This window comes from Pseudonaja textilis, chromosome 2 (assembly GCF_049901715.1).
Source record: "Pseudonaja textilis isolate UNSWEBS1 chromosome 2, rPseTex1.2, whole genome shotgun sequence".
NCBI classification, from domain to species: Eukaryota; Metazoa; Chordata; class Lepidosauria; order Squamata; family Elapidae; genus Pseudonaja; species Pseudonaja textilis.
Genome location: NC_141991.1, coordinates 188,435,910 through 188,459,489, shown reverse-complemented (window position 1 = coordinate 188,459,489; position 23,580 = coordinate 188,435,910). Strand labels below are relative to the sequence as shown.

At 37.5% G+C, this 23,580-nt stretch overlaps 1 protein-coding gene across 29 annotated transcripts in view; it reads right to left on the bottom strand.

The window, feature by feature from the left end:
• Positions 1-23,580, bottom strand: part of PTPRD (protein tyrosine phosphatase receptor type D) — a 1,248,962-nt gene that overhangs the window by 21,219 nt on the left and 1,204,163 nt on the right. For all 29 annotated transcript variants that reach the window (XM_087926655.1, XM_087926630.1, XM_087926633.1 and 26 more), the window contains 2 exons: positions 18,443-18,562; positions 17,578-17,732 (listed from right to left, as the gene is read on the bottom strand). In XM_087926655.1, the coding sequence (XP_087782781.1) occupies positions 17,578-17,732; positions 18,443-18,562 (275 nt within the window). The remainder of the gene's footprint in view (positions 1-17,577; positions 17,733-18,442; positions 18,563-23,580) is intronic.

Genomic DNA, 23,580 nt, shown 5'->3' with positions numbered 1-23,580 from the left:
ACTAATGACAACAGGCAGTGAATATGTTTTACATTGTTTTAGCTGCATGAACTATTTTTGTTTATTCCAACTCAGTGTCTATGGAGATTCAGTCATCCAGGTTATGGTGGTCCCAAAGATGCTTTTTCCACAGGCAACTGGACTTTCTGATTTTTCTTTAAACCCAAGAATACACTAAGGCAGAAGCTTGTCCACCTCAAGGATAGAACACCCAGCCACAAACTGAACAACATGGTATATGCAGTACAATGCAGTCAGCCATGTGCAGATCTGTACATTGGGGAAACAAAACAACCACTTCATAAACGCATGGCACAGCAAAGGAGAACAAACCCATCAGGACAAGATTCAGTAGTTCACCTGCATTTAAAAGCCGCTCACTCTTTTGAAGACAGCAAAGTCCACATTTTGGACAAAGAGGACCACTGGTTTGAAAGAGGGATCAAAAAGGGCATCTATGTCAAAACTGAAAAGAGGGGGATGGATATGACATCATCTAAATCCAGTCTACAACACAGTCCTTTCAACAGTTTCAAGAAGGTACTAAATCCCCGAGCAAAGACTTTATTGATTTACTCTCTGAACATATTTATTATGAAAATTCTGTGTTGGAGCACCGTATGAATGCCATAAAAATTTGTCCAATGCTGATTGAATGATCCTTATTGTGAATGTTTTTTCCATGTATCTTACCAATAAACCTTGTCTGATGCTGGACACTGTTCTGTTTTCTGCCTCATAATGAACATATATTTTTAAATTAATGCCTGGCGTTACACATTTTAATATAATTTGCTTTTTAAATAAATATTAGAGAAATTGAAAGAAGTATCAATCATTTTCTATGCAGCAATCATTATTATCAATCATGCTCGGAACTAAATCTCAGAGCAAAATATCATATACTTGGCATCTACTATAGAGATTTCTCATACATGCAACTTCATGAAGTTCTCACAACCGATTATGAAAAAATAACCCAATCAATGTGCTGAAGCTGGGATAATTATAGGATAAATAGCTTTATTTTATTCCCTGGAAGGCTGATGTATATAAACAACAACTTACTTGCCTGGGATTTTATTTCTTAGGTATAATGGGGGGTGAAAAGACCATATGATTTCTTGCTCATTTATAACTAGTTATTTATATGGATTCAAAAAAAGAGAAATAGAAGTAGTAGCTTGTGAAACTGTGCAATTTGTTAAATTAACTTTAGTTGGGGACATTATGTATTTCTCAGAATTCTTCACTGTCTAATTAAAAGTTCTGAGAATTACCGAAAAAAAAATCATTCTGCCCCTTATAATGCACATTTTATCACTTTTGGAAATAGCTGAAGATTATGGAAATGCATGCTGCTGCTTGCCTTGTATATTCCTTTTTATTCGAACAAAAGGAACTCTTCAGTATGATATTTTGGCCATTAATTTTAGTTTACGTGATGCCTTCCCTTAATTTACTTTACTGACACAAAATTGTTTCCAAACTTCAACAGTGAGGGGGAAAAAAATCCTTCAATTTATGTTAAGAGTAGAAATTGCAAAGTTGGCACCAAAAAACAAAAAAACCCCATCCTATGCAAACCATTAAACAAGTATGCCTACTAGGACATAGTTATTGCTTCAATATTATCACTCATCCAGTTCCAACATTTGTTTTCAATATCTGCAAACACATCTGAGCCTGTCCTATGAGCTGAAATATGTTTAATATCCCATGATGAAATAGAACAACACTATGCAGAAAAAGAACATTAAGAGACATTTGGGGGCCATTTCATATTGAAGCCATTGTGAGAATGTGCTTGGAGATGGACTTTTCTGATTAATTTGTTGTCGTTATAATGCTGACCCTTCTCTGATACTTCAGTGATCTGGCAAGGGAAGTCATTGTAATTACTAGATTTCACAGACCATTTATCTGGAAGAGCAAAGATATTAAAATATGGGCCAAAACCATTTAGAACATTTTTGACATATATCAAGGGATAATTTGATTGAATATTGCAGTTTTGAATACACTGACTCTGGCATTTATGAGGTGTAAGTACATAAAGCAACTGTGAAAAAAAAATAAAAGAGAAAGAAACAGATAAAAAGGTATTGGGTTCATGAAAACGTTTATAGGACTAATTAAATGATACTGCCCAAACAGTTCATTGCAACAGAGATTATTTTGAGTTTAAAATGTGTAAGAACAAAACAAAACAAATAAGCAGCCAAACAAATGGAGGGTATATTCAAATGGAGACCCTGAATTAGCTATACCTAACTCTTCTTTTTAGGGTTTGTTAGCGGAATTAACTAGCATGCTTTTTCAGTTTAAGATAGCAACAGGATCACTATGAAAGCAATCTGGCTGTGAAATGCATTGAACTGATAGAAAAGAGTTCTCCAAACTGGCAACTTTAAGACTTGTGTAGTTCTCCACAAGTCTTAAAAGTTGCCAAGTTTGGGGACCACCTGTGATAGAATCATAGGGCTGGAAGGGACCCTGGAGGTCTTCTAGTCTAACCCTTGCCCAAGGCAGGAGTCCTTATATGATCCTGAACAAATCTTTTCTTGAAAGCCTCCAGCAATGGAGCATATACAAGTTATTCCGTTGATCAATTGTTCTAATTGTCAGGAAATTTCTCCTTATTTCCTGGTTGAATCTCCCTCTGACACGCTTCCACCATTGTGTCTTCTTTGCTTCTTAAAGAGTTCTTGTACAATTCTTTGGGAAGGGCACACCATTGTTAAATCGTCTGTCTCATATTCAAGAGGCAATACACATTGCTTGTACACCTTCCATCAATGAAATGACTGCATTGGGGGGATACCTAGGTATCGCTCCAACCTTACATGGACCAGATCCAGTGGTTATATTCTACCGGTTCAGCCCGGTTCTGGCGTACCGGTAGCATCGAAGATCAGTGGCGATTGAACCAGTTTTCTCTGAGGAGCTGCTGTTGGACCCACTTGCCCGGCCGGGCTCCATACTGACCTTTATTCGCTGCCCTTGAAGTGCATGTAGCTGCTTTGCACGGCACAGCAGATTGCCGCACGTCAGCTGCTGAAGTGACAAGGAGAGTGCAGGATTGCAGGCGGTATGCTGGAAAGCCTCTGCGCATGTGCAAAGTGCGCGTTTGGCACACACAAAGTGTGTGTGTACGCATGAAGTGCACCCACCAAGCCGCACCCACTGAACCAGTGGTAAACTATTTTGGAACGCATCACTGACCAGATCTGTACCTACTTAGCTACCAAACTATAAACAATGGGAGAATAAAGACAGGAGAGTTAATCCAGAGAGAGGAATCAATGTCATACCACTCACCAATTACCATAGACTGGTTCTACCATTTTTCTGGTAGAGAGGCATAAGCAATGAAGAAATTTTTGACACTAGCAGTTGGCTGGGAGCCATTTTTGTTACTGCAATGTATTAGAAGCCAAATCTTTTTTAAAAAGGGTTTTGCAATGGATTTTCCTTTGCCTGAATGAAATCAATGGATTTATGTTGGCTTGTGTCTGCTATGGAGCAACTCTTTAGATCAGTTCTATGTTGCACATATCTTTCAATGGAAAGATAATGAATGTTTGTAAATAAATCTGTAATACTTGCAATAACAAACAAAGGGATAAGCTTGGCATAGTTTGCTTTTACTAGAGTGTCTTTATTTCAAGTATTTGTATGGATTTTGCTATTATAAAATCACAGCACAATATAATTTTTAATATAATTATTCATCCAATAAGTGAAATAAAAGCATTATTCCTGTCATGATATTGATGAAAAAGGGTTCAGGTGAAAGCAATGGAGTGTGAAACTGAATATGCTCTGACAAAAAGCTAAAGAAATTGTACTCTTAATAGTGGGGAAGAAAAGACCAAAATAGAATGAACTGAGAGGAAATAATGAGTTGTTTCTTGTTTATTTTATGCTACACTAAATAATTTGAAGAATAAGTTGCACTGCTGTCATTATAGCACTACAAACCCATATTACATGACATAGAACATTTCTATATTATAAATTAAATTGGATAAAGCAGCCGCAGAAGCATTATTCATTATAGAACAAATTATTATTATTAAATTTATTTGCCACCCATCAGGTGACTCTGAGAGATAGGGTTGACCATATGCTTTAATTACTGCTTTTCAGATCTTCAGAAAGGAATGCTAATATTTGCACTCTAATTGCATACTAAACATTCAGAGGAAATAATTGTACCTACTACCAAATGTAAGCAGCCAACATAAGCAGCCTACACAGCAGGTTCCATCACTGCCATGTATACTTACAAGATTTTCAGCAGAGTCCTCCCCAGCTCATAATATTCACATAGAGTTGACTTAGATTACCCTTATTATTGGTTTTCACCTCTGTCGTTCCAGGTCTTTGAGGGAATAAGGTCTAATTGATTGATGGAGCAACACTTCTGTGTATTTGACCTGATTTTAAGGATGCCTGAGCAATGTTACATTTTGAAAATTTCTCCATTGTCCTAATCAACATAATCTTCTGCTGATTATTGGCTGCCTGCAATTTGGCAGTTCAAATCCCATGAGGCTCAAGGTTGACTCAGCCTTCCATCCTTCCGAGGTGGGTAAAATGAAGACCCAGATTGTTGGGGGAAATAGGCTGGCTCTGTAAAACTGCTTAGAGAGGGCTGTAAAACACTACAAAACAGTAGATAAGTCTAAGTGCTATTGCTATCTATGAGAATAATATAGATTATTTAATATTATATTATAACATAATGAAGGATAATTTATTGCTGGGTGAGCTATTCCATTACTATCGAGTAAATATACTGACAATACCTATTATATATCTCTGCTCCTGGTGAATTAAGCAATGCTATGAACATCCTATCCCAGTGTCTGAAGGCTGAACATCTAATTGGGAACAAGTTTCAAATAAATCCAGATAAACCCTGGCAAGATTGAGTGACTTTGGGATTTGTGGGTTCTAGCCAGTTCTAGGCTACACTATCTTTGGGGATGGATGGGGTTGCACTGTCCCAGATAAATCCAGTGTGTAATCTGGGGATCCTCTCAGACTCACAACTCTTGCTCAAAGAGCAGGTGGCAGTCATGGCTAGGAAGGATTTTGCATATTTCATGTTGCCCCCGTTCCTAGATCAGAGGACGCCGCTCACAGCCACTCATGGCTTAGTCAACCCCTGATTGGATTACTTTAAGGCAGTCTATATAGGGGATTACCTTTGAAAGGTTTATGGAAACTTTAGCTGGTGAAAAAGGTAACAACATGGGCAGTTATATGTGCTTCTAGAACTACATGTGTTATATCTCTGAGCTGCACGGGTTCCAGTTTGTTTCTGGAGCCAATTTCTATAGAATTGGCCTGGTTTTGACCTTTCAAATCTTTCATGGCATAGGACCAGATTATTTGAGGATTATCTCACCTGATTATATTTGCCTGTCCCATCAGAACTGGCATGTTGCAGGTCCTATCTGACAGGGAACTAGACTTGGCTGTTTCTAATTGCAGGCCTTGCTGCTGTGGTGCCACTTTATGGGACATTTTCAACACTCCTCCGCCACCCCAAAAGTGATCCTTCCCTCCTTATTTTCTGGAAGTCCTTCAAGACCTAGCTTATCAGGTTATCAGGCCTGGGGATCTCAGCGGACCATTGAGACCTTGAGGGTGCCCCCAATTATGGGTGTTAATATCTAATGTCCTATATGACTTGTTATTTTTTAAAATCTTTTTGATATTGATTTTTAAAAATATGTTTATTGGTTTGTATCCTTGTTGTACACCACCCAGCCACTTTTTGTGAAATGGGTGGCCAAATAAGTTTGATATATACATATAAATAATTAAATTAAACAAGCAGCATGAGCCACAGCAGCCACTCTTTTAGAAAGATGATATGTGAGTTTGTGTGAATAGAAGGGCATCTCTCTTAGGTTTTAAGCTGAAAAAGTGGGTTACATTGAAAGACTTTGTAAATGTGTATCTATGTGTGTGCGAGAGAGAGAAATCTTGTTTTCATGAGTTGTCATTTTTAAAATTTTCCTTATAGTATGGAGTGTGGAAAACTGAGAAAGGCACTGACTTAATGTTCAAGAAACAAAATAATTCTGTTTTCTTTGTAACGTTTAACAAAATCATAAATAAAATGGTTGTAAAATCACTTAAGCAACCTATATCTTATGGAGAAGAGAAGATGGTAATTTTCATGCATTCTAAACATCGGTTGTAATCTACAAAGGAACTGAGTAGCACAGAGGCACAATCTTCTCTCAGTAACTGATTATCATTAGTAGCTATTTACAGATTTAAGAAGAGAGCAAAAAGGAAAGGCATTATTCAGGTTTAGAAGCAACAGACTGTGCATAGCTAATTAGAACATAGTGAAATTAGAAGCTAAGAATCAAAATACCTGAATAGGACAATACTAATTAATTAATCCTTTATGTTATTTTACTTGCAGACTTGCATGTGATCAAACCGAACCATGATCCTTTAAACTAAACTTTTGAATTTATTAAGATGACTTTTCATTCTTATGTATGCAACTACAGGAGATTATAGTAGATCTGTATTATTTTCTTAGAATTTACAAGTATCACTGGGGATGAGAAATCTTTGTGATGGACTGACATATACAAGTGATCAGGTTCCATTACAATTCATCCAAACAAAATTATCCAAAGTTACGATGATGCTGAACGAGGGAACACACAACTGGTACTTGGAATTCCAGCCACTGTATTGTCCCTGGGGTCATGTGATTGTGATCAAGCTACTCAAGTTACAATTATGTTGTTGTACTGAGCCACAGTCACGTGATCATATTTTCCAACTTTCCACAAGCAAAGTCAATAGAGAAGCATACAAGGAGTTGTAAGCCCTTTGCTTAGCAATTAACAGTCTTTGCTTAATGACAACTGGGAATGTAGAACTGCCATCACTAAGTGTCATGATCTTCAGAGATGGTATTCAGCAGGTTCTGACCAGTTCTGGAGAACCGGTAGTGGAAAATTTGAGTAGTTCGGAGACACAGCAAATACCACCTCTGACTGGAGATTTTACAGTATCCTTTCCCTGCTACGCCCACCAAGCCACACCCACAGAACCGGTAGTAAAAAAATTTGAATCTCACTACTGATGATCTTATATTTTGTTTTATGACTATGTCACTTAATGACAACAATTCTGGTCCCAATTGCTGTTGTAAGATGAGGATTCTCACCAAAAGGCAAGACAAGAAACAACAGTTGCAAACTAACCAAAGAGAGAAGCAACCTAGAATTAAAGAGAAATTTTCTACCAGTGAGAGCAATAAACCAATGAAATAGTTTGCCTTCAGAAGTTGTGGGTGCTTCATCACTGAAGGCTTTCAAAAAGAGACTGGGCAACTATTTGTCTGAAATGGTATAGGGCTGTGATGGTGAACCTATGGCATGTGTGCCAGATGTGGCATGCAGAGCCCTCTCTGTGGGCATGTGAACCATTGCCCCAGCTCAGCTCTGCTATGAATGTGTGTTGTCCACCAGCTAGCTGGTCTTTGGGTCTCTACTGTGCATGCATGGGGTGGCGGGGTGCATGCGGGGTGCATGCATGGGGACGGTGCACATGCACGGGTAGGCACACGTATTTTTTCAGGGGTGCGCGCACGCGCTTTGGTGCCAAAAATGTTAGCCATCACTGGTATAGTCTTCTGCTTGAGCAGGGGTTGGACTCAAAGACTTTTGAGGGCTCTTCCCATTCTAGTAGTTTATATTCTATGTACCTGTTGTATATTAAATCCTTTATATTCCACCAATATCTGCACAAGAAACATTTCTAATATTGTCTAATATTATTCTTCACCTTTTCTTTAAAAAAATCACATTTACCTACTTTCTGATTTCTTAAAATACCTTTAGTGTCAAAAACCATGAAACAACAGAACCATACTAAATGTATATGTGAATGCGCTCTGTATATCTTTTATATATCCTAAGTATTCTTACATTTAAAAACTACACGTCTACTATTGACCTCACCCCTTTTCTAAGAGGTCTGTAGGGGGTGTGCATAAGTGCACCAATATGCCTACCGTCCCTGTCCTATTGTTTCTTTATTTTTTATTTTTCTTATATGTATCCATGTATTCATAACTATGTTTTTACTTATACCTATTATCTTGTAAGCAATTGACAAACCAACCAACCAACCAACCAACCAACCAACCAACCAACCAACCAACCAACTAAATAAATAAATAAATACTTTTATGTACCCTTGCAAAGGGATGTAGATCTGGCCTTGGGAATATGGAATAAATAACTTGTTAAAGGCAGAGTTTCAAAAAAGAGTATTTACCCCTAAGAAATAGAAAAGAATCCTGGCTTGATTTTGTTAGGTATAAATTCTGCCAGGCTTTCAAAATTGTTTTATTGTTTTATTGTACTCTATAGCAGTAAAGAGCATTTCTGAAATGTAATAGTCACTTGTTGACTACTCTGTCACCAGAGAGATATCCTAATCTAATCTTCTAGACCTGCAATATAATAATACATCCTCAAAGTACTTAGCTGTTTTCAAAAACAAGTTAACAAGGGATTATCACAGCATCAACAACAGGTGGATAAAGGCATATAGCAAAACTTCCCATGAAACAGCTAGGTTCATGGGATAAGATTTACCTCAGCTGGAAGCGAGCCCACAATTAGCTCCACTTGGAGGTCTACCAGAGAAGACTTGGGAAGGAGGAATGATCAATTTCACTCTAAAGCATGACAGGCTGAGGTTTTTAAATATTTTAAACCTTCTAAAGATCTGACCAAGATCTTATTTATGCTTAATTGCTGAAAGAAAGGGCAACGGTTTGACCATGTCCCTTATTGAAGGCAATGATGTATTGCTGGATTATAAAATAGATTTTTAAAGTTGCTTTTGATAACTGGACAGGAGAGCAACAGCAAATCAGCAAGCTTATAAGGAGACAAATCTAAATAATTACATTCGTGATTGTATGTATGTATTTAGAAATTTTACATAGACATTAATCTTAAGTACATAACCATAATGACCAGTTTGTAAAAAAAATTAAAAAAACATAACCAAACGTTTTTAAAATAATTAATCAAAAGAAAACCAAAACAATATATATTCACAAATATTCAAAAAACAGACATATTTTGGGATTGGCTAACATCCTGGCCCAAATGCCTGGGAGAAACATCTTAACAACCTCTTGGAACGCCCAAAGTGTTGGGGACTTCTAAATATCAAGGAGATATTCCTTGAAATTTCAAGAGGTTGTTTACCTGCGACACAGAAAGCACACCTTCCTCAGTCCCATAAGATTAATAGAGGGGATCTGAAGTATGCCTACCCTGTCAGATGGAATGGCCAATTTTTTTTTGAAACAATTGGCTCCTCGTGTAACCTGGTCCTTCTGCCAGCTTCAACACTCTTTGTGGCAGTCCTTCAAGGTGAAGAAGCAGCTGAACTCTGTGGCCAACCATCACTCCATGATCTAGCTCTTTAGCTAGACCAGGGGTGTCAAACTCAATTTCACTGAGGGGTTGTGTTTGACCTCAGGAGGGCTGGGGTGGATGTGACCGGGGTAGATGGGCCCCATTTTCGCTGGCAGAGGGCTGCAGGAGGCTATCATGGGTGAAAACGAGGCCCCAAGGGGGGAATTGCATGCGGTTCCCCAAGCTCTATTTTCGCTGGCAGAGAGCTGCAGGAGGCCATCACGGCCAAAACCAGGGCCCAGGAGGGCCGTATGTGGCTCTCCTGAGCTCTGTTTTCACTGACAGAGGCATCTCAGGCCAGTCCTTTGCCATTTCCCTGTGGCCAGATCTAAACACCCTATAAGCCAAATCTGGCCTGCAGGCCTTGAGTTTGACAGCCCTGAGGCTAGACTAATTGGCAGCTTTGATCTTCACTAGCTACTCTGCTGTGGTTCTTCTTGTCACCTTGGACTTCGATCCAAAATAACTCACAGGACAAACTGGCTCAACTGCAATTCAACTAAACCCCAACAACTTCCACAAATCATCTTCTACTCTCCTAACACCATGGAGGCTAAGATAAGCTGCAGCAATATATTTTAAAAATCCAACTGTGTGACAGAGGTCTGCACTGGAATAATCTTGCCCCAAACAACCAATTTTGGAAGGACTTACAAGGAACTGTAAGATGAATAATTCTGTGAAAGTATGATTCCCCAGAATTTGGAAGAACTGTTGTAGCATTGTGTGTAAATGGATGGGTGATTAGGGGAATTGAGACATGGAGGAAATAATTGGCAGAAGTTTTATAGATTTTCTTTGCCCCTACCCACACCCCTATGACTTCCTCAGAGTCCAATATTATGGAAACCAAGCAAATAAACATAATAGATAAATAGTAGAGAAAAAAAGAAGAGTATTTGGGCTTTTCCTACAGACAAAGTAACTTCTAGAACACCTAGTCATGGCTTGTCTCTGATGAAATTTCAGTTTCCCTTCCCAGGATGTGGGAAGACAATTAGGGATAGCCAACAGTGGCAAGTGCATTTTATTATCCCTTCTACCTTGTGCATCCCTCAGGCCTAGAAACATAACTCTGAAACACAGACTCTGGTGCAACACTTAATTTCATAGGCAAAATTACACTGCATCAGTTTGAATTGCTCATACAATTATTAGAGAAAACTCTGCTAGCTGAGACAACTGACAGGCAATCACTTCAAGTCAGTTCCTATTTTGCCACATGTGACTCTTCTACAGTTGAAAATAAAATGATCATACGGAATTCTTGTTACTCAAAATAACAGCTTTTTTTTTTTTTTTTTGAATGCCTCATACTATCAGGCATAAACTGGTTATAGCTATCTGGGGGAAACAAGGGACAATTTATTTCCCCCCTTAATAGTACTATTCGAAGGCATCCCACTTTTTTCCTTTTCTCATTGTTGCCTGAACCTCTTCCCTTGCCAGGAAAGTACACAGATTTTGCTGATGTTTTGGGAGAAGAAGAAAAACCTGCTCATTGGACAATGACTGTATCATCAACTTAAAATGCAGATACCAGATAAAAGGCAATATCAGGGGGTTTATTCAAATATGAGCTACTTTAAAATCATTTCTGGATGGCAATTTGAAGAAAGGATTTATTCTTCCTTCTGTATTTCCACTATCTGCCCCTGTATTTTTTTTGAGAAAAAGAAAAGCAGTTCTTTGAGAATTGTTTGTGATAATATTCTAAATTCTATAACTCTTAGGAACTATTGCTATATCTGTTGCCTTTTATTTCATATCTCGACATTTGCCTTCAAAAAGCATGCATTTTCACAACTTAACTTGGATGGAGCTGATGCTTTCATTTGAATGAAAGAATCATGAATATTTAACTGTTTTTGACACCCAATTTGGAAAATTTGAAATACACACTTATGACATGTGGCTTGGGTGATTACTCTACAATCTTATGCAGGTTTATGAAGAAAATATTTTCCAGTATTTTAAACAAATATGTAGCAGTGTACCATGTCAGAAATGTCCTAGAATGCCTTTGCAGGGACACCTACATTTTGGGAAGCCCTTTCCTAATTGCTGGGCATTTGTGTATCTATTTTAATCCTCCCATAATCTAAAATCAAATGGATAATTGGAGAAGATGAGCACATTAAGGTAAAGATAAAGGTTCCCCTTGCACATATGTGCTAGTTGTTCCTGACTCTAGGGGGACAATGCTCATCTCCGTTACAAAGCCAAAGAGCCAGTGCTGTCCGAAGATGTCTCTGTGGTCATGTGGCCAGCATGACTAAATGCCAAATGCTGTTACTTTCCTATTTTTCTACTTGCATTTTTACATGCTTTTGAACTGCTAGGTTGGCAGAAGCTGGGACAAGTAACGGGAACTCACTCTGTTACGTGGTGCTAGGGATTCAAACCACCAAACTGCCGACCTTTCTGATCGACAAGCTCAGGGTCTTAGCCACTGAGCCACCACGTCCCTATGAGCACATTCCTTGAACGCTATTTGTACTGCTGTGAGCCTGAACTATTGTGCCTCACAGAATTTACTTGTATTCTTCCATTGCCATTCTTCAATTCAGGAAGTCTGTAATTATCACGCCTGCATCTTGTCCTCCAGAGTTCCTGCTTTTACTGCTCACTGAGTCCCTGACTTTAATTAATTAACATATAAGCTGCCATCTTGCCTATAGGCAACTCTAGGCTGTTACAACCAATAGAAGCAACAAGATATAACATTAAAACAATAAATATTAACACTAAAATTGTCTTAAGAATTAACAAAGAAGGAAGGGAGGAAGATGACCTTATCTCCGTCTCTAGTATGACACACCTGTATCGGGGCCTCCAGACCAATTGACATAGCCAGGCACAGCCAAGAATGCCCAGCTCCTCTTAAAGGATCAGTTAGATTTCATCAAGGTTGCCTATAAACATGTATAGGCAAGAGGGTGCCAAGATTATGGCTATTTGAAAATTCACTGAGTTACAGTTGGAAATCTCATGGATACCCTTGTCTAGATCTCAGCTACTAGGATTATAAAAATATTTTCACATTTCCTGCAGATGGCTAGATTCTTTTCTTTGCTCATAATTCTAATGCAGAATCCATTATAGACAGCTGTTGGCTCTGATAGAAAATAATTGCTCTTTTACTAGACTCAGCTGTGAGCAGTCAGGCTTTCTTTGCCTTATAGAGTATATATAAACATAGGGAGGAATAAAATTAACTAAATACAAGTGAATAAAATGATTCATTGAGAATGCTGATCAAATAATGAACCAAACCACGGCGCAGGTCAATGGAAATTACAGGTCTCACAGGACATGATAAATGTCTGGAAATAAGGATCATTGATACTGTTAAGTTAAAGAGGGGTATTTCTGTGAGGTTAAGAATAGTCAGGGTTGGAATTTAACATAGCATTTACCATTGATTCACAGAAAAATAATCAGGAGAAAATTATTATTTAGAAGGCAACTCCTCCTCAAGCCACAGTCCTCTATCTTTTCCATTCCATTTCACAGAAATCAGAAAGTACATTTCTTATGCAAACAGCTAAGTCTTCAGACATTAGCAAAAAGTAGGAAGATGGAGAGGCATGTGAACATGCTATTGCATGCTCTGTGTTAGTGCAGTTTGAAGCAATGACATCTACCCATGGTTGGCTGAATGGGCTACTGTTTCCAAAGGGTTTGTGAATTCTTCCCAATGAAGGTTCTTGATTAGGTAGGGAACCCAAGTCCACAGAGATTGTAACTGTGTTCAGCCAAGCATGATTATATTCCCAATGAAGACCTTCCTTCTTGATAGAAAGAAGCTTGGGTATTGGGACTAGAGCATGCTGGTTGGATGGGCAATTCTGGGAGTAGAAGTCCACATAAAGTAGTTGAGGTTGAGAAAGGCTTGCCCTAGACCAGGGGTGTCCAACCTTGGCAACTTTAAGACTTGTGGACTTCAACTCCCAGAAAAGCTGGCTGAGGAATTCTGGAAGTTGAAGTCCACAAGTCTTAAAGTTGCCAAGGTTGTACACCCCTGCCCTAGACAGTCTCTTTGAAATGCAAGGCAATTTCAAAATGCATAGGGAAGGATAATCATGACTTCCTTTGTCTGGGAACATAAAGCCCCTTTCTTCAAGTACTATACTGTTGGCCAAGCAACCAATCAGCCACACATTGGGCAATGGAGCATAATTGCTGGAGACATAGAGCATAACAAAGGGAAGGATGAAAGGAAATCAAAGCCCTACAAAAACAAATCCAGGAAAGGAATTCTTTCACAGATGCAGATGTGAAGGCACTTTATGCAAAAGGGAAGAGGACAAGATAAAGCTCCTTCTTTGAATTGGACAGACTCCTACTGAGCTCAGAAAAGGGCTTGCAGCTTAGAGGAACAGAAATGGGAAAACTGTCTTAATTCAGGTAGTTTTCAAAGGCATACTGGATTACTAGAATGACCCAGAAGAATGGATGCAATCCAATGGAATCATTGGCCATTTGACCTGTGTCTCAGAAAGCAGGATGTTAGTAGCAACAACCCAGACCCTATACTTAGCTACCGCCAGGATAGGATGCTGCTCTAACAATTTATACTGAAAATGATTCCACACCGAACTCAACAAATATGTGACATTAAGCCATAACATTCTGGACTATGCCTGTCTTCGCTTTAAAATTCAGCAACTTGTTTGATTTAGTCTCTTACTGAGCAAACAAACAAGCAAGAAACCAATTAATTTTTTTTTTCTGAATAAGTTTAGGCTGCACAGATCTCACCATCAAGAAAACCTGAGGGATCCTCTGAATAGTAATTAGACAAATTCAATTTCTACTGAGTAGCTTGCAAGTGTTATTGAAAGATATACCCTCAACTATTTGCATATCAGATGCAACAGAAATTGTAGTGCAGTCTTCCTCAATATCACTGCTTTCTGCATGTGGTAGGATTACAGAACACAGTAATGCTCTCAGGAACCAGTGTCTGCAGGCTGAGAATTATGGGGAAAGTGATCAGAAAACACCATGAAGCCATTCAGATTGTAGTATATTTCCATTATTGAAAAATTGAAAGCCATATTTTTATATTTTCATATTTCATTCTTCAGTAACAAAGTATTTGGATATTCTAAGTTGTCAAAAAAAGGGGGGCAGAGTATTTATGGTGATTCTAAACATTTTGCAGAAATAAATGGCATAGTTTACTTCTTGGTAAGCACTGATTGAATTGCAGGAATTTGGGGGGAATTTTTTTATTTTTCTGTTTTAAATAAAATCTTGCAATGTTGGGATTGTGCAAATGCCATTTCAAGGTAGCATTGTGGCTTGGCACCTGTGGGCCACTGTATTGTGACAATTGTTTTAAAAAGAGATAACTCTTTTAAAAATTGAAGAATCTGAGGAAATGGCTCTTATGCTAACTGGAAATGCCAAAAATTATAGAATAATTTGTAATTAAAGCTGTTTGGTTGATATTCAAAATACCTGAATGCCCAAGTATTTTTGGGGGGCAATATTAAAATTCTCTGTAAACACAAAAACCTCTATTTTGGCCAGCATCATTTTCATTGTTTGGAAACTCATAAAGAGGACATACATCCAATAGCAGTTTCTCACATATGTTGCTCATGAATTGGCACTGGGAAGACCATTTTTGCTATCTGATTGCTCATTAGAACAATCAGCGCTCACAACTATCATCATGTCTCCTCAATGTGATTATACCAGTGAACACTGCTCTACTTGAAAAACGCTTCCTTTTATTAATCTTCACCCCCTTGGGATTCTGCTTGTTGGATATCCCTCTAATATGGCCACCTTATTTCCTTTATTTTTCTGAGCTAAAAATATCTGAATGTTCCTCACTGGGATTTGCTCCAGCCTCTTCATCAGCACATTTGAGCAGCCAAGAGAAGATGCCTGGATCAGATGTAAGCAAAGAGGAACATAATCATTTAAAGGCAATTATACTGGGTTCTGCAATTAATGCCATTGTTTTAAAATTTTGGTTTCCTGTAGAAATGGCCACATGACAATTGCCAGATTGCAGCTGCTTTTGCTTTTGTACTCTTGGTTTGGCATTGCAATTTGTGATGGGTCACAATCATTAGAAAATTTGTTATGTCTTAAAATCCATTGTACTCTATGGGAGAAGATAATCACAACCATCCAATTCCATTGATTTAAATGGAATTGGAGAATGACTAACTCTTTGGATTGGAGCCACACAATCAACTATTTTAAGGGAATAGATTATAGGAGGCCATTCACATATCCTTTAGAGTTTTAGTTTGCCTGGGTAGCCAATGACGAAATCAATTCATTAAGTATTGGCCACTATATCATATGTAATTCTTCATTCTTACTTTTGCAAATATGTCAGAAACTTTTTGTGTGTGTTCATCAAAATCTTATCTATAAGTTTAAAATGATTTTTTTTTTGTTATATTAATCCTGGTTCTCAGGATTCCTACTATGTTCCTTAACATTGCTAATGTTTGTTAGTTGCATAGCTTGTTTGATGGCAATTTAGTGATCTTGTTTGTTCATTTATTATTTATTAGTCAAATAAATTATCCAATAATGGAACCTTACTATCTTTCTAGATAAGCGATTGCCCTGAGCATTTCATTTGGAGAATCAGTAATATTTATCTAATTATAAATGGGTTTTTCCTTCTTACTCTTCCTTTTTATTTTAGCATTTTAGGATGCTAAAGAACTGGTCTCAGCTACAAAGTATTGCGTGATAGTACTCTCATTATTTGAAAACAGCCATCATATCTTCCTTAGACTTCTCTTTCAAAGTAAATATACACACATCCTGTTTTCACAATATTAATGATTGGTAATAAATTCATTTTTTATTTAGCTAGGTTTCTACCTTATGCCATCTAACTCATACTTAATAATGTCAAGAATAGTTTACCAGATATTTTGCTGTAATCAAAGTATATTGTATCAAAACAAAGAATTATTATCTGCTATGGAAGTCTGTGTCATGCCCCTGATGGAGACTGTCTCTGAGGGAGAGGAGGAACAGCTGACAGGGAGTGGAAGTATGACTCCGGAGGTTGTGGAGGAGGCTGGGGAAGGGCAGAAGCCGGTGGAGCAGTCAGAGGAGGACCCAGGCCCATCCCCTCTCCATCCTAGGGCACGCAGGTAGGAGAGGATAAGTGAGAGATATCGTCAACTTGGGAGGAAAGGGCCTTGATCCTCTTCATGGGCTCCAGCTGTGACAACTGAATAAGAGAACAGACATGCATACAGGCGAGCGCTGGAAACAAAGCATGGAAATATCTCTAGTTTATGGTTCCTGTCTGAGTTTGATGTCCTTCCCGGTGTGTGTTCTGTTATCTGTGGACATCCTCCAGCCCTTATCTTGCCTGGTTTGTGTTGCTTTTTTCCTCGTTCTTGTAACTGTTTGTGTAAGAGTTTTTTGTCTTCCATCAAGGATATTTGGAGCTTGGAAGCAAAGTGAAGGAATAAAAGGGGCTTCACCTGTTTTCTGTGACTGTGTTTGTTTTGTATCCTACCCTAGGTCATCATAGTCTGCTATGGAAATGATATAATTAAAAATAAGTTTCCTGGAAATAGTATTTGAAAAAAATCAAAGCTTAGAATACACACCTTTTTCTTGGAAAAAATGTGAAATCATATCATATATCATATCATAAATCTTTTGAAAGCTTCAGGATGATGCCATTCCTGTAATCTTATCACTTTTGTCAGAAATATGAAGGGTTTTGCATGGGTGGACTCCATACCTTGATACATACATCTCAGAGAAAGCACACATTAGATGACTTCTAGGAGATGATCACAATCCCTAAAGTAATATTTTAGAAATTACTCTTAAGTTTCTAAGTGATTCCTAGAGTGGGCATGCATGGATGACATCCCACCTAGGTTCATGCCTCATCTCTGCTTTTGTTCTGCAATTCTGGCTTGTATATGCAATGAATGAATTTACCAGGCGACGGGAGAAAAATAAATGAAACGCAACGTATCAAAATATTTAGAATATTAAATTGTGAAATGCTTATGGCTTATGAAAGCTTCATAATATTTGGCAATGTTGTTGATGCAAAATCTGCACTTACCTGCAATGTACAACCATTGGTCCAGCATCAGGAGGATTACAAGTTTTAACTCGCCGTAAGAAAGCTAGGAATGGTGTTGGATGTTCTGGAACGCCATGATCTGGCCATGCAGTGAACTGGAATTGTCTAACTTCTCTCTTCTCACTCGATCCATTCTAACACATAAGAACCTCAGTGTAAATTATTTTTAGTGCCAAAACAATACATCAGAATGCAATCATCATGAAATCAAGTGAAACAAATTTACTGTTAGTCTAAAACTGTTACTTTTATCCTTTTTTTATCACAGTCATTAAATATTTCATGAGAATTAGTGCAAGCATGGCATTAATATTAAGAATTTTTGTCTGTAGTTAAGTTGGATATGAAAAAATGATTTTATATAAGGAAGTTTTATATAAGAAAAAGAAAAAAAATCTAGTCTAGTTTTGGGAGAGGAAAGGACGACAGGAGAGAAAGAAGCTACATACTGTGACTGTCAAGAGGAGAACAATAAAGAAAGTGTAATTTTTTTAAATAATAGTGCTTTAGATTTAATGGTGGAAATGCTCCATATTTGTGAAGTTGGTTGAAAAAAGCATGAATTTTATGGATTTTTTTTTCTGTGGAAAATTTGGACAAAAGATTGTTAAGGACATTTGTTAAGTAAGAGGAATTGTTAAGAAAAAGGAATTTTTCTGTTGAAAATAACAGAATTGCATGGTCCTATACATTCTTTGTCTAAGTCAACATTTTGAATATCAGTGTAAAGACCTTTAATCCTCTTTATACAGAAATGTGAACACTTGCTTGTGATACTATCAAAACTTAAATAACAATCTTGTTCCATCAAAAGATACTCAATGCTTGCATAACACAAACGTACCTTATAAAGAGCAAATGTTCTGACACAGTATGTTGCCAATTCTACGGTGTCCAGCAACGTGACTTGAATCAATCCATATGTTTCTGTTCCTCTGCTTGGCCAATACTGATCACATTTAACCTGCAACAAACAAATCAAGTTTGAGGGGGGTGGGAAATGAAAAATAAAATAAGTGATGTTACGTTACTGTAAAGAAGTGGAAAACAAATGGAAACCAGCTAAAGGGAAGAATACTAAGTTGAGATAGGATAGATCCAAAAGACCCCCTAGCTGTCGTGCAAATGATCCAGATCATCCAGAAGGAGAGAAGGAAGGTATGGTTCATTTGGGGAACATTACTGAAATAGCTTTTGCAGCACTCAGCATGTTGTGTGAGGCAGTGGGAACTTGAGTCAGAATACTATAAGTTTTATAGGGGATTTCTTACAGTGAAGCAAGACCTTTAATGAAGCTTTATGAGTACTCTTGGAATTCCATGGTCCAGATGGTATGTCTCAGCACAACTATATAAGAATGGAATTAAGAAAAAGAAGATTCATGAAACTACTTCCTCTGATAAAAGGCAATGCTTCCCCAATTTATTTTTGTCATCTTTAACTGGTAGGGGTCCACTGGAAAAAAAAATAAGGCACGTTTAGTTATTATAACAAAAAGTATGGTACATTGTTATAGCTGAAGCAGAATTGATTTCTAATTGACCTTATTTTTCTTTTCACCATGAAATAGATCTGACAGCCTTATTGAAATTTAGAGTGTCCACTTCCATTCTTCCATTATTCACTGTGCCTGGCTGCTAATCGTTCTGGGTTTTTTTTTTTTCCAAGGTCTTGCTACCTGTTTGTCCAGGACGGCCACATCATTTGAAAGCATCTTTTGATCTCTCAAGTCAGGAGATGGTTGGCATTACTCTGCTATGGCAGGAAAAAGGGCTTTCCCCTCCCCCATTCCTCTCAAGAAGCAGACCGGATGCTTAAAAAATAAATGTGTGTCCAAATGTCCTTAGAAATTCAGGTATAAATGTTATCAGCCAATTCTAACAAAGAAACCATATAGCTGAGATCAAATTTATTAGCTAAATGTCAAATCATGGAATACAAATGAAGCATGTTCCTTTTAATGTTATATAAATTATAATAAAATATTCAAGTAACTGCCAAATATACCAAATGTCTAAGTGACAGTATCTTATAAAAAGTCTCTTCTGGATTTCCTGCATTTGATAAAAATATGACCACCTGCTGAAATAAAATCAGTAGGGGTTGAATGACTTACTTTCCCACATGAATGAAAGCTGACACCTCTGCAGAACTGAGGAATTCAAATATGTACATTTATTACTAGAGAATATTCATGAACCTTCACACTCCAGCAAGCTATAAATATCAAAAGATGGTCCAACTTTGCAGCAGTTATGCTCAGAAAAGAAATTTCCATATGTAAACCATCCCTCCCCCCTGCACAAAAAGTGATGAACATAATCCTTGACATTCAAGGGTAGACAGGCAATTTTCTGCTACAAAGATTTAGACTCAATTCTAAATGAAAACAAAAAAAAAAATCTCCCGAAGAAGTACAGAAGTAAGATTGTTATTTGCCTTTTTTTCTTCAGCCCCTTGGGGAGACCTCCCAGCACTACAGGGTCTCAGCTACTCTTCTCTCCCCTTTAAAAACTGTTTAAGTGTATCTTCAAACTGTGATCTGCCTCAGCCACCTGTTGATCTTACAAGGATGAATACTAATCACCTCCATGCAGTTTTAATATCTGCTGATGTATTTGGCATTTAGCATGACATTTTCTTTTGAAGATTCAGTTTGATAAGCTTTTCAGTGTTTGGTTATTAACTACTAGATTACACTATCAGTAAAGAAATAACAGTAGAAAATTAACTTACAGTGTTATTCAGTAAAACAGCAGCACATCATGGATGTAAGATTAAAAATAATTGCACCATCCTGACTCTCAATTGGCACAATGCCACTCATACACAGTATAAAATGATTAACCTGCCTCTGGATTAGAAAAAAATTGGCTTCACACATGGACTTGTTTTAAAAGAACTGCACACTTAGCAACATGAATGTAATGTACCGATCAGTCTGCTACCATATAGCTAGAAATCATCCATCTAATAGAAATCTAGTTTTCAAAGAATTTTTGTGGCCAAGACCACAAGTAAATAAATATTAATGTAAATCATTTTTTTTCTACTGTGCATTACCCAGCATAGATCTCCTTGTGCTTTTTTCTGAATTGGTACCTTATTTTTTTTTTATCAATCAGAAGATACTGTAACTAGGAGAAACAAATTCAACTCTCTTTGCATAGTGAAGATGTTGTGTACACATTGTAGTGTAGAGGTTTTATAAATGCTTTGATGGACAAAAATCTGATTACATATTTTGGAATTTTATCATGATACAATTTTATCTTGAATCAACATATTGAGACATGAAGAATTTCACCATATAGCTACCAGGCCTGTGCATACTATATGTGAGATGTGATCTGAAAACAGGTTAGATCCACAAAAGGATAAACACAATATCCTGCCACACTAAAGTCAAATCAAATCCAAATAGTAAGGATTCCAAAAAAATGATAAACCAATTTCATGGCAAAGATGGACTTCGTCTTTTTCTCTGATGCCAAATACAAAGGTACAGAAATATTGAGAGATGAAGTGAAAGCATGATTGGAAAGAGCATTGTCCAATGAAAATTTCAAACAGATAAATAGAATCCTTCCATTGCACTAGGAAAAAATTAAATATTATTCTATTCTCTATGGGCTGGAAGGAGTAGCATCTTGCTGCCAGGATTGATAAGGCTAAAAAGGAACAAGCCAGCCAAGCTCTTTGGCTTTCAGGCATCACTCCTAGGAGCAGAGGTCATTAGCACTATGTGGACTCTTGGTGGGAAGATGTCTGGAAGGAGTAGAATAGCATTTTTTTTCACATCATTGTCAAAAGGATAAGAATATTACTTTGCCAATCCTTTTGGCAAAGCAGTATTAATAAAAGAGGCATGAAGGCCTGGAATGGGAACAGAAAGTCACCTGAAAGACACATTCATGCTTATGAACACAAAAGTATGTATCCGTCCCTGGATCCAATAACAATGTGTATTTTTATACTCTACTATTTATATATGGACAACATATTTCTGTTACTGAAAACTATATAATGGCTCCCAATCACCAATGGATTCTGTATCTAATCTAATGTCTATAGGACTTGCACACATATGGAGTAAAAGAAGTTAGGATCTCTCAGCGGTTTAATGAAAAGGGAGAGGAAGAAAGCGAAAGGCACGAATCTGTGTTCCAACTTCAATAAATGGCTAATTATGAACACATTCTGGTTCAGAAGGTAACAGGATTCCGTGTTTCTCACCTCAGTGAATAGTGATGCTGGCCATAAGATCACAGAAGTGTCTTTGGACAATGATGGCTCCCTCAGCTAAGAAACAGAGATGAGCACTGCCACTAGAGTCAGACATACCTCAACAGAGGAAATCATTACCTATTTGCAGGGAAGAAGGGCTCTTGGCATACATTAGAAAAGTGCATTGTAGGCAGCAGCTTATCTAGTTTGAGATTTATGCTCAAAAGTCTTCTTTTATGGACATATTGTCTCCCAGTAGGCAATCACATCTAGTTTCAAGCTCAGCTTTGTTGGTCTAAGAACAATTGTATTAATTACCATGAAGGAGGAAATAAAGAGGAAGAACTAGAGCTACTCATCCTGGTAGAAGAGACTCACTTCTTTACCATAACATCCCTTTCCCAGATAAGGGAAAGTAGATAGCAACCTTATTACCACAGAATAACAGCTTTAACATGGAAACAATCTGAGATGAGAGTGAGTACACAAGGAAAAGTAAATTAACCACAACGACTGTAACACTACACATGGAGATTTTGTAGAAAAGCACCCTACCAAGAGACAAATATTAATGCTTCAAATCATTTGATGTATTCATGCCCTGTGACTGTCGGCTGCTTTTAATGCTCTCTAAATTCTTCCATTAATATTTTGCTTTCATTTTATACAAATAAAACTCATGCAAGTAACAAATATGTTATCAATATTCCTCCATGCATGGCCATGTGCATAATCCTTTTTGATATAAATTATGCAAATGTTAGCAAAGTAATGGACTAATTTTTTCTCTCTCTAAGGTCTGGATTAGGTCAGGTAAGATTTGGGAGATGACATTTAAATTGAAAACAATAAAGTGAGAAGGGTTATAAATAAAAGAGCTCACCTTGCCCTGTAGCTTCCCCATAGGCAAATAAATGAATAACTAATTCACTGTAACAACCTCATTCAATGTTCTCAGCTGTTGAATATTTAAGTTCTCAAAGCTGGAGGTAGTCAGACTTCTAAAACATGCTAATGAGCCAACTCAGTTCATTTCTGCTGATGCTCCAACCTTCCCTCCCACCCACCCCCCCGCCCCCACAAGAAAAAAAAAAGATCCCTTTATCTATGCAGCACAGGTTAGAAACGCTGAAGCAAAGCTGCAGGACTGAGCAACAGGAAAGCAAATAAACAAAAAAATGTAATGGAACACAGAAAGATGAAGTCCCACAGCAGACGGCTTTTGCTTTCAAGATCAAGTAATTATCAAATCCGCCAATGGAGGAAAAAGCTTTTCTTTTTTGCATCTATTTCCCAAGCTGGATAGAATACCAAGCGGATGAATAACAGACTTTCTGAAATGTCATTCCTATTTTAATAGGAATTTAGGCTTTAATCCAATGGAATCCTTCCATTAGGAGGATAATGGCTGTAGAGGCTTATCGCGTTACTGCCCAGAGGCTCCTAAGACAGTCCCCCAATCTTTTTGAGAAAGGTTATGGTACTATCTGAGGTTCTGCAGGACTATTGAGTTAGCAGAAGCTGACCTTCATAAGCATAATGTCAATTTAGCTCACACAGTTCATTTTCATTGTTCGTACTACCAGAAAAATAAAAATACACATGTTAAGAATGTTCAGTATCTAATTTGCCTACATAGCTGGAGCTAACTAGACAGGCATATCTAAGTAACTTGGGTAAGATATGATTCCCAACAAATAATATGTTTACCAAATCTTGTGCAAAATAAATCAGTTGCAAACAGTAAACCTGAGA